The sequence below is a fragment of the Lygodium microphyllum genome, chromosome 4 (genome assembly GCF_053477565.2).
Source record: "Lygodium microphyllum isolate KBCC chromosome 4, Lygodium_microphyllum_v1.1.10, whole genome shotgun sequence".
Classification (NCBI taxonomy): Eukaryota; Viridiplantae; Streptophyta; class Polypodiopsida; order Schizaeales; family Lygodiaceae; genus Lygodium; species Lygodium microphyllum.
This window is the reverse complement of record NC_141138.1, coordinates 26,460,363-26,473,918: the sequence shown is the minus strand read 5'-3', so window position 1 is coordinate 26,473,918 and position 13,556 is coordinate 26,460,363. Positions and strand designations below refer to the sequence as shown.

General features: G+C 42.2%; 1 protein-coding gene across 1 annotated transcript; it reads left to right on the top strand.

Annotated features, from left to right (window-relative positions):
• Window positions 1-10,889: 10,889 nt before the first annotated feature.
• LOC148036894 (large ribosomal subunit protein eL22y-like) lies at window positions 10,890-12,432 on the top strand. The gene is made up of 2 exons (XM_087675816.1): window positions 10,890-11,226; window positions 12,167-12,432. Exons 1-2 carry the CDS (start codon window positions 10,970-10,972, stop codon window positions 12,309-12,311), a joined length of 402 nt encoding a protein of 133 aa, XP_087531942.1. The 5' UTR covers window positions 10,890-10,969; the 3' UTR covers window positions 12,312-12,432.
• Window positions 12,433-13,556: the final 1,124 nt, after the last annotated feature.

Genomic DNA, 13,556 nt, shown 5'->3' with positions numbered 1-13,556 from the left:
TAAAGTATCATTTTGTCTCTATCCCATTTAATGTGTATGCCAACAATATTACTAGAATTCCCTAAGTCCTTTATATCAAAGGTTTCATGCAACCTTTTCTTTAGTTGTAACGTGTCCGCTTGTCCACTTGCGGGACACGTCTTAGCAGCCCATCAGGAGGGGAGTCTAGAAAGCGCCACCTGGCACTTGCAAGGAATGTCACAGGGTTTGCGATCTAGGTCTTCCCAAGTCTGCCCCGAAGCAGAAGTAACCGATCGTTCCCACTTAGGACCGACCTGAAGTCAGGGTTTCTTTCCTATTAGCCAAGTCTCTAGGTAGTAGCTAGCATCAAGCTCCAGATGAACCACTTTGTGTAGGAACAACAGAGTCGAAGCGGATTTATGCTGCACTTGGTTCATGGAGAATGGGAAACGAGAGAGATGCAAAGCTCAACCTTTCTGCCCATAAGGCATAGTCCCATTCCGCTCCCCTAAAATAGCATGAGAAAAGTTCCTAGCTAACCGGGACCACCCTTCTGTAGGACGGACCCAAGTCACATCCACCGCACTTTCCTCGGGTTGCTTAGTTATCTAATTACGTACCACATTATGTTTGACATGCAAAAGCAGCTTCCTTAATTAATCAATTTAAACAAAGGTTCCTTCACGCAACTTAGGCACTAACATTAAAAAAAACAATTTCAAGCAAGTTCCTTTTTCAAATATTTGATCTTTATTTATCATAGTCTTGGAATACATCAAGTATCTTGCCCAAAGGCTATCCCAGCAACAATCAATAGGATTGCTGCTCCAAGTTTCGCCCGTAGACTAGTACACAGGCCTCGAGATCCCATCTCGAGTCATGTCGGCCTCTTGTGTGGGATCTGGAGGCAAGGAATTTACGGCCAGAGCCTCCCTTGGCACCCAAGCGTCCTCCCGCTCCAAGCAGCACCCACGGAGAGACCTCTCGCGGCGGGTTCGGTCCATGTACCTAGCACAACTAACAACCCCCTTGGATAGGGCCAGGTGGGCAGTCGGAGGTAACTAAACCAGCCTCTCCCTCCAGGCTATTAACCTGAAGTATTAAGTGTTTGGCCTTGAATTAGTTCCTTGAGCAAAGAAGTTCAAACAATGTACCTAAGTGTACAATCACGATCATTTCTGTGGTCGTTCGTACGACCAACTGCTAAGGTGTGATTCCTTCTTCCTGAATGCTCCCAGCATTTGGTCCTGGATCATTCGCGACTTGGCGAGATTCCAGGGGCTTGGCAAGCTATGTTGCTTATTTTCCCTTTTTCTTTGGGTTAGGGTTTGTACCTACCGACCCTAATTATCCTTACCTTAGGTCTCCTTGTAAAATAGATCATGGACAACCCCGTCGTCCTTAGTTGATCAACTTGCTAGTTATCTCCTAGATCCCTTGTAGTACCTATGTACCTTTATATTTGATCTTAATTGATCAAGATTGTCTATCCCCTTGACCATGGTTGGTCAAGATGGTTCTGTTTAGAACAGTTCCTACTCCGTCTTAAGTATAATCTTCTTAAGCCCTCTTAATAATGCTTGCATGCACTAAGCTTTTACCTATCCCTCTTGAAGTCACCACCGACTTTGACATGGGACTCATGGATCTCAGTCCCATTTGGTAAATTACAAACAACGTGGAATTTTGCCAATAACTTTAATGCATGCAACGTAATGCCATGCCTTCATTTCAATGCTTGCAATTTTGATATAATCCATACGATATTTTATGCCACACATGTGAAGGTACTTTCTATGCATGCAATATTAACATTATCCTCTATGTAATTATTTACACGATCTATAACCTTCTTGAATTATCTGATCTTTATAACTTTATGTGATTATTGTATGAATCTAGCTGCACTTTAATCTTTTCTGCAGTTTATTACATGTATCTTAGAATCCATCTTGCGATATGGAGATGCACTTTGCTTCTTTTGATGTCCTCTGAAATGTATTTTGCAAGAACTTGTGCAAGGAGCAATGCACTTTATGCAAGAATTCATGCAAGAAAATTTTGGGTAATTTACGATGCAATTACCTAATCAATTTCACCTATTATAATGTCATCTTAAAACAAAATTTATCTTGTTTGTTACAAACATCACAACTAAATTCATACCAAGGCAATTACCCATCAATCGCGCAATCAATGTGATGCATGTGAATATGATTTTCACCATGATAATTATAATCTATGATTTAATAATAGAGCAACCTGGATTTGGAGTGATGTCTTGATTCCAGTGGTATTTACGCCAGATGATAGACCATTCGTGGTTGCAGTACCATTTTGATTCAAGCTACCATCCACTCTTGTGGGGTTTTCGGCTATTCTTGTAGATTTACGCTTCGGGGCCATACTCGAAGATGCGTGTACGAGAGATAGAATTCTCGCACTCTCCGTCAGAGCAGCGTGCCGAGGCATCTCCTTGCGATGATGATGAGGAGGAGGGTGGCGTCTTCTGATCACCGAGGGGGAGTGCTGCGTTTCAGCCCCATGGGGGGGGGCGTGAAGTGTTAGGTGATGAGGGAGGGGGGGCTGTTGAAGATGACGAGGGGGCAAGCGCTGTCCGTCGACGAGGGAGGGGAGGCTCCCCTTTATAATGGGGAGGGGGGTGGTATATGGGGGGGGGGGGGGGGGGGGGGAGACGGCCATCTAACGGCCGCCACCCCTCCACCTGGGGGGCTGCATGCCCCCCTCTCCTTCTCTTTACTCCCTCCCTCTCTCTCTCTCTCTCTCCCCGACATGCTGTCAGCGGGGAGAGAGAGGGAGAGTAAAAAATTTTGAATTAAAATAAAAAAATTTAAAGGGGGGGTTCTCATGGGGGAGGCACGGGGGGGGGGGAGATATTACATTAGTGCATCCACATTCATGACTAACTTTCCAACAATCAATATGTCATCCATATAGAGAATCAAGATCATAAGGGTACCACCCCTAGCCTTTCTAATGTACAGGTAGTAGTCAAGCTCACTTCTAGTGTATCCCTAAGAATATATAAAGATATCAAATTTATGATTCCCTAAGAGCCTATTTCAAGCCATATAACATTTTATGTAGCTTACCAACTATTCCTTGCCTTCCATGACAAACCCTTTAGCTTACTACATATAAATGTCCTCATACAGTCTCCATGCAAGAAAGTTGTCTTTACATCTATATTAACTAACTCCATATCCTCTTTGGCAACCAAATGCAAGTACTACACATAGGATGGTCATCTTGACTACAGGTGAGAAAAGATCATCAAAGTAAATCCCCTTTCCTTGCTTAAATTCCTTGGCCACACCAATCTTGCTTGTACTTAGGCAATGCATTAGATAGAGATATCTTCAACTTGTAAACCCACTTGCATGGCAGTGCATGTTTGCCCTTAGGCAAAGGAACTAGCTCCTAAGTAGCAATTTCCACCAAAGAATTTATCTTTGATTGCATAGAGCTCTTCTACTTATAATTTTCATCCCTAATCATATCATCAACATAACAAGAAGACTCACTACAATTCGTAACCATGGCTTAATCTAGAGATAGAGTGGATATATCTTGCGGCAGAGAAACCCTTGTAGACTTGCGTAAAATTGGCTCAATAAGAGCCGCACGTTGTCCATTTGTCTATCTTGTAAGACATAACGCTATCCATCATCCTATGGCACTCCCATCTCAATATTTACTAGTTGTCCAAGCCCTATATCATGTGAAACATGTCTTATGTTATGCTCGTGTGTTGGCCACTTGTCCTTCTAAAACGCTACTCTTTGGACCTCAACCATTTTAATGGGTTGCCTATGCATCTTATCCTCATTAAAAATGACATCATAGTTGCATACTACCTTCTTGAAATATGGATTCCATAAGTGGTATCCCATTTCTCTTGAATCTCCATATCCAAGAAATATATACCTCTTAGACTTGGGATTAAGTTTATTTTCTTATCCCTAGGTACATACATAAATGCCTTGTAGCCAAAGATACATAAGTGATCATAACTAGGTCTCTTGCCATACCATAACTCCTCTTTTGCATCTCATTATCTAGTTTAGGAGACCAATTGACCAATAGTACCCTTAGTCTTTGTTATCTTCACTTATATATGTTTGGATATCGTGTACTTATATAAGGGGTGTCCTAGAAATTGGCTATTGGCCTTTATCCCAACACTCATGTTGCTCCTCTCCTTTCTCTATATATTTCCTTTATGGCTGCTTTTCTACTCTCAATGGCATTGCCATCACCTTGCATTGCTAATTAAGCAAAACGTTATTGATGGTGTTTGTGAGAGGCCTAATATATTCAAAATTAAATGATTGACACTAATCAATCCTAACAATCCACACTTGTCGCCACACCCAATTAAAACCTTTTTGGTAGGGATGGAAAAATGCTTGTAAAAATGGATACTTCCAAATTATATTCAAAATTAATTGATTGACACTTATTGACCCTAGCAATCCAGAGTTGTTGCCACACCCAATTAGAACCTTATCGGTAGGGAAGAAACGCTTGTAAAAATGGATGCTTCCAAAATATGAGGGTTTTGTTTGTTGAGATATCGAGCTCCACTCGTGATACGCCAGGGTGACCGTTGTGTATTTATGTCACTGACTTGTCAGTTGCAGACGCGGTTGGTACACCGCCCATGAATAATAGCTACATGATAGCTATCCTTATCTACTCTAGTTCGTGGCTCAGTTAGTATGCCACCTTAGTTAGTTGAGTTTGGTTTGAGACCCATATATAGGGTTCTTCTATTTCTTTGTATGAGAGTTCTTTTGGCTTACACAACTAAGAAGAGGAAAACTGTTTTCAGCCTCCACCCTTGTGTGTATTCCCCCATTGTGCAAGTAAGAAAGCTACAAGTGAGACTCCTTCCTTCTCTCCCACAATCGTGACATGGTATCAGAGCCTTGTTCGTGGTAAGGAGCTTAAGAAAGCAAGCCAAGCTCGTGGTGTTCTGGTAAGAGGAGCAGTATTGCTTTCATTTTCTGTTTTGGGAGCAGATCTCTGCAAGTAGCACAGCCGGAAAGTGCAGGAGTGCATTGTCTCACGTTGAGACGCCCTTTGCGGTGAAGCAAGAGGGCAGTATATGTTGCGGGAAAGGCCTTTAGCCCTTGGCGATCTTGTTTTTTTGGTTTGAGGCCATTTCGGGACCTGTTTTGGAGGCGGAAGTTTTCTGCACGCACTCAGGAAAAGGCCCAGTTTTATGCTGTGCGACCACTGTTCTACAGGTCGGTGAAAAGTTACCACAGAAATTGCATCGTATGCTTATGTGCAGAGACATTGGGAGTTACAGAATCATCCTTGGTTCCTGTTTATGCAAAATCGTCACTAGGAAGTGACTGTGTGGTCAAATACCACTTTCGCCAGTTTTGCAGATTTGCCCTTGTGAGGGTGAAGCTATGTTTTTTGCAGTGACAGAATTTTTTGCAGTATTCTGTAATGGCGTCTGATTCTCTTTCACAGATTGTCACTGAAAAGCTTGACAAGAACAACTTCCAAGCATGGAAGTTTAGAATGATGAATTTCCTTATGGGAAAAGGATATTGGGAATTTCTTGCAGGAAATGAAGAAGAACCAGTTCTTCCTGATGTTCCCAATCAATAGCAAATGCAGGCATTTAAAGCATGGCATGAGAGAGCCAGGAAAGTTATGTATTGGTTGTCTATCAGCATTTCAGATTCTATGATTGTGCATATTCAGGATGCAAGTACGCCAAAGGAGGCATGGGATACTTTGTCAAAAATATATAGCACAAATACGCAAGACAGGAAAATGCAGCTCAAGCAAGAGTTGCATAATGTGCAAAGAGAAAATATGAGCATCAATGACTACCACATGAAGGTGAAGAAGATTGCAGATGCACTTGCTTCCATTGGGTCGCCAGTGGAAGATGATGATTTAGTTTCCGTGACCTTGAATGGTCTAGGAAAGGATTATGCACAGTTTCGGGCATCCATTTCAGTTCGTGAAAGATTTTCTGATTTTGAGGAGTTGATTGCTCTTTTAATTTCTGAGGAGCAGAGAAATGGTGGTACATCTTCTTCAGGAGGAACTTCAAAAGAAGCTGTCTTCTACTCAAATGCTGGAAGAGGTAGAGGCAGGGGTAGAGGAGGCCGTGGTAGAAATCAGAATATGCAGCAAACTCAAGAAAACCAGTCCTATGGAGGAGGACGTGGTAACTCTAGAGGCAGGGGGAGCCAAAGAGGTCGTGGTGGATGGCAAAGAGGCCAAAATGCAAACAGTAATGTTGAATGCTACTATTGTGGTAAAATGGGTCATATGGCTAAAGACTGCTATAAAAAGCAGAATGACATCATGAATGGAAAACTGCAACAAGGGAATTATGCATCTTCTAGTAGACAGGGTGATGACAGAAATGAGCATTTGTTCATGGTGCAGCACATGAACAATTCTGTGACAAGTGCAGAAGAAAGCAACGATGTGTGGTATGTTGACTCAGGTGCATCAAACCACATGACAGGTCATGCAGAATGGATGAAGGATGCAAGGAAAATGGAAAAACCAGGATTTGTGGAGACTGGTGATGATACTGCACATCCTATTGTGCAGATTGGAAAAATTACTTTGTCTATGCAGGATGGGAAAAAGAAATACATGTCCGATGTATTTCATGTCCCGAATATCACCAAGAATCTAGTTTCTGTTGGTCAAATGGTTAAACAGGGCTTGCAAGTCAGATTTAATCCTCATGGATGCTTTGTTGAGGATATGAAAAATAAAGGTCGCTTGATAGCAAAAGGAAAGAAGAAGGGCAGAATGTTTACGTTGGATGCAGACATGTCTGAATTGAGTGCAGCAATGTTTGCACATGGGACCGGTGTAGTTGCAGATATTGATATCTGGCATAAACGCATTGGTCATGTTAATGTACAGCGACTTAAATCAATGCAGGCCCAAAATATTGTTGCAGGATTGCCCAAATTCAAGGTTGCAGAAATGCATAAGGTATGTGAAGCCCGTCAGTTTGGAAAACAGGCAAGGAAACCATTTCCTAGACATGTTCAAGAGAGTGAGAAGCCATTGGAATTAATCCACTCTGATGTGTGGACTACTAAAGCTGCATCTCTTGGAGGCTGTCATTATTTTGTCACTTTTATTGACGACTATAGCAGAAAAGTTTGGGTGTATTTTATGAAAAAGAAAAGTGAAGTTTTTGGGCATTTCAAAACTCTTAAAGCTATGGTTAAAAAAGAAACAGGCCCGCAGATAAAATGCCTAAGGTCAGATGGAGGGGGAGAGTACCTCTCAAATGAGTTTGCAAGGTTCCTGCAGGAGCATGGCATAAAGCAGCAATATTCATGCAGTCATACCCCACAACAAAATGGAATTGCAGAAAGGAAAAACAGGCATATTGGAGAGGTATCTCGTGCCATGCTCAATGAAAAAGACTTGCCAGATTTTTATTGGGCTGAAGCAGTTGCTACAACAGTCTATATAATGAACAGGACTCCCACTGCAGCAATACATGGGATGACTCCAGAGGAGAGGTATACTGGTAGGAAACCAGATATTTCTCATTTGAAAATTTTTTGTTGCATTGCCTATGTACATGTGCCAGATGAGCTGAGATCCAAGTTGGATCCAAAAGCTGAGAAGTGCATCTTTATTGGTTACTCTCTGCAGCAAAAAGGGTATAGATGCTATAACCCTTCTACTCGTAAGTTTACAGTGAGCAGAGATGTTGTTTTTGATGAGATGAGTAGCTGGTATAAACCAGTAAATGTGATTGATGATGTAGATGCACAAAATGGTAATGCTGCACAGAATTCACAGTAGCAGTCACAAAATATTAGTGGACCTGGAGCATCCTCTAGCAGTGGTTCACATTCTTCGCCATGGACAGGCAGATTGAGATCAGGAGAATCTTCTCAAAGCAATGCAGATAGTGGTATGCAGGTATCACGAAAAGGAAAATAGAAGGTTGATCAGCCCATGTTTGATGTGAATGCAGGTCACTCTTATGTGGATGGTGAATCCAGTGGCTCAAAACAGAGCATTGATGATGAGTTGGGTATTCCTTCTATTGTTACACCTGGAGTAAGGAAGACCAGGGATGTTTTGAGAGCACCTAGGAGTAAACCTACTTTGCGCAGGTCTATGAGAGCTAGGTATCCTGTGGATAGGCTGAAATATGATGGATTTACAACCATTCACTATGCATATATGGTCAAAGTGATACAGGAACCAGAACCCACTTCTTTTGAGCAAGCCATGGGAAAAGAAAAATGGGAGAAAGCCATGGATGAAGAAATGGATGCCTTGGAAGCAAATGCTACATGGGAATTGGTACCTTTGCCTAAAGATAAAAATGTAATTGGCTGTAAGTGGGTTTATAAGGTGAAGCACAATGCAGATGGTTCTGTGAATAGATACAAGGCAAGATTAGTAATCAAGGGGTATGCACAAACATATGGCATTGACTATGAAGAAACATTCAGTCCGGTTGCAAGGATGGCAACCGTAAGAGCAGTCATTGCTATGGCTGCATCAAAGGGATGGTCTTTACATCAGATGGATGTAAAGAATGCCTTCTTGCATGGTGATTTGCAAGAAGAGGTCTATATGGAGCAGCCACCAGGTTATGTGCATGCTGTTTATCCTGAGTTTGTTTGTAGGTTGAAGAAAGCCTTGTATGGCTTGAAGCAAGCACCTAGAGCATGGTCTGATAAGATAGGACAGTATCTTGTCACTATTGGCTTTCAGATTTCCAAGGCAGATTTCTCACTTTATGTGAGAAAAACAGAGAAAGGTATAATGCTACTTGTCATTTACGTTGATGATTTGATTATGACAGGTGACAGTGATGAAGATATCCTTCATGTGAAAATGCTATTGAAGCAGAAGTTTGAGATGAAGGATTTGGGAGAGCTGCGTTATTTCTTGGGCATTGAGGTGATCAGATCACCAAGTGGGATACAGCTCTTGCAGAGGCAATATGGATTGGACATGCTGTCCAAATATGGGATGACAGGTTGTAAGCCTATTTCAGTTCCTTTGGAGCAGAATGTGAAGTTGAGCACAGATACAAGTGAGCTTCTAGAAGACCCTACTATGTACAGAGGCATAGTAGGAAGTTTGATTTATATGACTATTACCAGGCCAGATTTAAGCTATGATGTTGGATTGGTAAGTCAGTTTATGCAGGCTCTAAGGAGACCACATTTGGATGCGGCTAGACGCATACTCAGGTATGTGAAGTCCACATTGCAGTATGGACTATTTTATGAGACTGGGGTTCAGATACAATTGCATGGATACATTGATGCTGATTGGGCTGGTAGTATTTTTGATAGACGATCTACCAGTGGATATGTGTTCTCTTTTGGGAGTGCTGCAGTCACTTGGAGCAGCAAGAAACAGCCTACAGTTGCCTTGTCTAGCACAGAAACTGAGTACAGGGGTGCAGCAATGGCTGCATGTGAGGTAGCTTGGTTGCATCAGCCTACAGATGGGCCAGTTGTCATTTATTGTGACAACATGAGTAGTATACACTTGGCAAATAACCCAGTCTGTCATGCTAGAACAAAGCACATTGAGGTGCATTATCACTATGTGCGGGAGAAGGTTTTACTAGGTCTTATTGATCTAGTTTATGTCAGCACAGAGGATCAGGTAGTTGACATATTCACGAAGGCATTGGGCGTAGAGAAGTTGCGCAAGTTCAGAGACCTGCTTGGTGTGCAGGAATTGGGATTGAGCTCAAGGGGGGGTGTTGAGATATCGAGCTCCACTCGTGATACGCCAGGGTGACCGTTGTGTATTTATGTCAGACGCGGTTGGCACACCACCCATGAATAATAGCTACATGATAGCTATCCTTATCTACTCTAGTTCGTGGCTCAGTTAGTATGCCACCTTAGTTAGTTGAGTTTGGTTTGAGACCCATATATAGGGTTCTTCTATTTCTTTGTATGAGCGTTCTTTTGGCTTACACAACTAAGAAGAGGAAAACTGTTTTCAGCCTCCACCCTTGTGTGTATTCCCCCATTGTGCAAGCAAGAAAGCTACAAGTGAGACTCCTTCCTTCTCTCCCACAATCGTGACATTGTTAAGGGTTTTGGTTTGAAAAGAATATAGACACACAACCCCCCCCTCCCCCCCTACACACACACACACACACACTCTCTCTCTCTCTCTCTCTCTACCGCACACTATTAAAGACTAGGTGTACATTTTCTTCTTCAACCTCACTTGTCATCTTCTTCTACTTCTTAGAAATCTAGCTGCAAGAGGCATATGACCTTGTTGACCCAAATGGAAGCTCCAATTGATAGTTTGTCAAAGACATCTGGATCCATTCTCTTGGCTTACTGCTTGATTGTTTGTAGTAGAGTAGCTTATTAGAGGTTAGCTCAAGCACAAAAGCTAGATATGAGAGAGAGAGAGAGAGAGAGAGAGAGAGAGAGATTTGATTTGATTTTGAGGATGCATTGTGGGGAGTAGGGGCTCCACTTTTGGAGAGAGAGATATTCTAATGTAGCAGAGCTGTGGGGGCTCCACTTTTAGAGAGAGGTAAAAATAGTACTATCCAAATAGATAAAGGCTATTGTTTCTATTTTTTAGAGAAAAAGTTAATAATTTGAGCCCTTGGGAATACCCCTCCTCAACCATGTAGGTTTACCATGAGGCTGAAGCATAGATATGGTATAGATTATAGATTAATGATTTTGAGCTAAGCATAGATACGGTATAGATTATAGATTAATAATTTTGAGCTATTTTATTGTGTTAAAGTTTTTTTTGGGTTGGGCAAGGCTCACGGAGGACGCTCCGAAAGCCCAAAAGGTCAAACGGGCGCCCCCCCCCCCCCCCCCCCCCCCCCTCTCTCTCTCTCGCTTGCTCGTAGTAGAGATACTTTTTATTGAAGTTAGGGTTTTTGCATCAATTCTTTTCTCTGCTTCCCAGCGTGTGCGTTGCAGGAGACGTGCGAAGCGAGGAGGACATGGCGCCAGCAGTAGCAGCCGGGGCGAAGAAGGCCGCAGGGGGAGGAGGTGGACCTAAGAGTAAGAAGAAGTCTACCTTCACCATCGACTGCGGGAAGCCCGTTGAGGACAAGATCATGGACATCGCCTCCTTCGAGAAGTTCCTGCAGGACCGCATCAAAGTAGGCGGCAAGGCTGGTGTGCTTGGCGAGGCCATCACCATCACCCGCGAGAAGAATAAGATCAGCGTCACGTCCGAGAGCTCCTTCTCGAAGAGGTCGGACGCGTTCTTTCCTTTTGTTTTTCTGTTTTCAGGATTCGAGAGTCTCAGGCTAAAACATTAGTTGTTTTACGTACCGCCTTTTGTATGAGAACGCGTGGCATTTCTCAGGCGATGCCTAAACACATCGATAAAGTAGTAGATGGGTAGGCCTCTCGTCAAGAACCGTAGTTCATTTCTGGCATGATCGCAATACTGAGGTTGATGTGTTTGGTCAAAGCAGATCAACTGACCGTGCAGGGTTACGTGATGAGGTAGTAGATGAGCAGACCTCTTGTTGAAAACTTTATATGGTGGGAACGCCTGAATTATAGAGTTTGATGTGTGTTTGGGTTTACTGTGGCCTGCTAAATCCGTAGTTAGTAAGGACTCTTTTACCGCACTGGATGCCTCGATTTGAACTGCAGATAGCACCTCTATGTCTGCTTCAGTGTCCAGCATTCTTTATGGTATATTATGGCCGTGGGGAATGGGATGTCTTAATGGGATCTTCTGTTTGGAGATGGAGTTCCAGCATACTGTGTCGTGCTCCAGGAAGCTGCATCATGCACTCAGGAGCTACAACTTAAGTATGCCCACAACATATGCTCTTTTATCCCTACTATCTCCTACAGCTGTGTAATGTGCATTCAAACTCGAGACTGTTAAAAGTATAGGAGTCAAATAATCTGCTCAGACATATCTCATAAGTTTGTCTTTTCTTGTTCTTTGATCTATGACAAAAAGCTCTTGGATGGGTTTTAGTGTTTGAAATTGCGGTAGTTGTATATTCACTTCATGGTTTTTACTTGTCTGGTTTGATGCAAATGACTGTTCAAGAGCTGGCTTGCTTCTCTATTATTTTCTGCTATCACAGATGATCCAAGTTCAGTTGTTGATCTAGTTTTCATATTTCTTAGTGTTAGCATGTAATTAACTTCTGCTTGCTCTGGTGCAGATATCTGAAATACTTGACCAAGAAATATTTGAAGAAGCATAATGTGAGGGATTGGCTCCGTGTTATTGCATCAAACAAAGATAGAAATGTCTATGAATTGAGATACTTCAACATTGCTGACAATGAGGCTGAGGAGGAGGAGTAGACATGGAAATTTCGTTTTCCTACATTCAGGAGTCTAGGAGGAAATTCACCCAACTCAAATTTTGATCAAACCTATTGCCAATGTTCTCTAGTTTTCTATAATCAAGTTTGATTTAGCTTTCTATCGAGGTCTCAACTACAATCATGTATGATGTGGTGTGCTTTACATGCAGAGGCAGCTGAGCTGATTTTTAAGTTCCCAGTAATTTAACTGAACATGTTCCGCTTTCCAAAACGGTCAATCCTGGTTTTTTTACCTCGCTTCTGTTAGTGAAGAATTTGAGGGGTTCAACATCAAAAGTTTCCTTGTTAAAGGGCAGATGGCATTCAGTGATTGTATGTAGGCAAGTAATCTGATCTTTATAATTTAGCTCACTAAAGTTGGTGATTGATATCTGGTATACAGTGATTTCATGTAGGCGAGTCATTTGATCTTCATCATTATGGTGATTAGAGTTGGTGATTGTTACTTTAGTCCATTGTCTGGTCCTCCTCACTTCTCACTGAGGGCAGAATTTTTATCATTGCAAATTTTATGGCACTGATAGCAGAATTATTTTCTAGGATATTCTGTGATATGTTACGCATGCGGCCGCTGGCAAGCAGGTCTTCTGTAGCAAATAAGGAAAAATAGACGACTAACAGTATGTAGAGTAATCATGCAAGAAGGCTGTAGGTGAAACTGATCAGGCAGATGTTTGTTTAAAGCAGAATAGATGAGGCTAGCACTATCTGGATTGGCATGGGGGGTAATAGGTACTACACGGACAAAGCTAGCACTATCTAGATTGGCATGGGGGTTAATAGGTACAATGCAGACAAAGACTGTACTTGCACCTTTCAATAGTTTACAGACAGACAACAGCTCTATATCCAGAAGCGCATGTTCAAAATCTCCATGTGATTCACAAAATTATGCATGTGGATTCTGTTATTGTTTTAGTTGAACTTGCATCTTCTACATTCCTATGGACAATAATATTGTGCAAATAGACCGAATAAGCATAGTGAACCCCTCAAACTGGTTGGACCCTAGCCCAAAGTTTGACTGTGGACTTGCCATGTTACGTGCATGGCCTAATCTTTAGACATTTGAAGCATTCAGCACTCATACATTGATACAATAAGTGAATGCTTTTCCTTCCTCCTGCATCTTAGATGATCACCTTCTTTTACAATGTAACGACAACTGTTTTTGATTGTGTGGTTACGCATTAGCTGCCTCATGTGGCTTTATTGTGTAGTG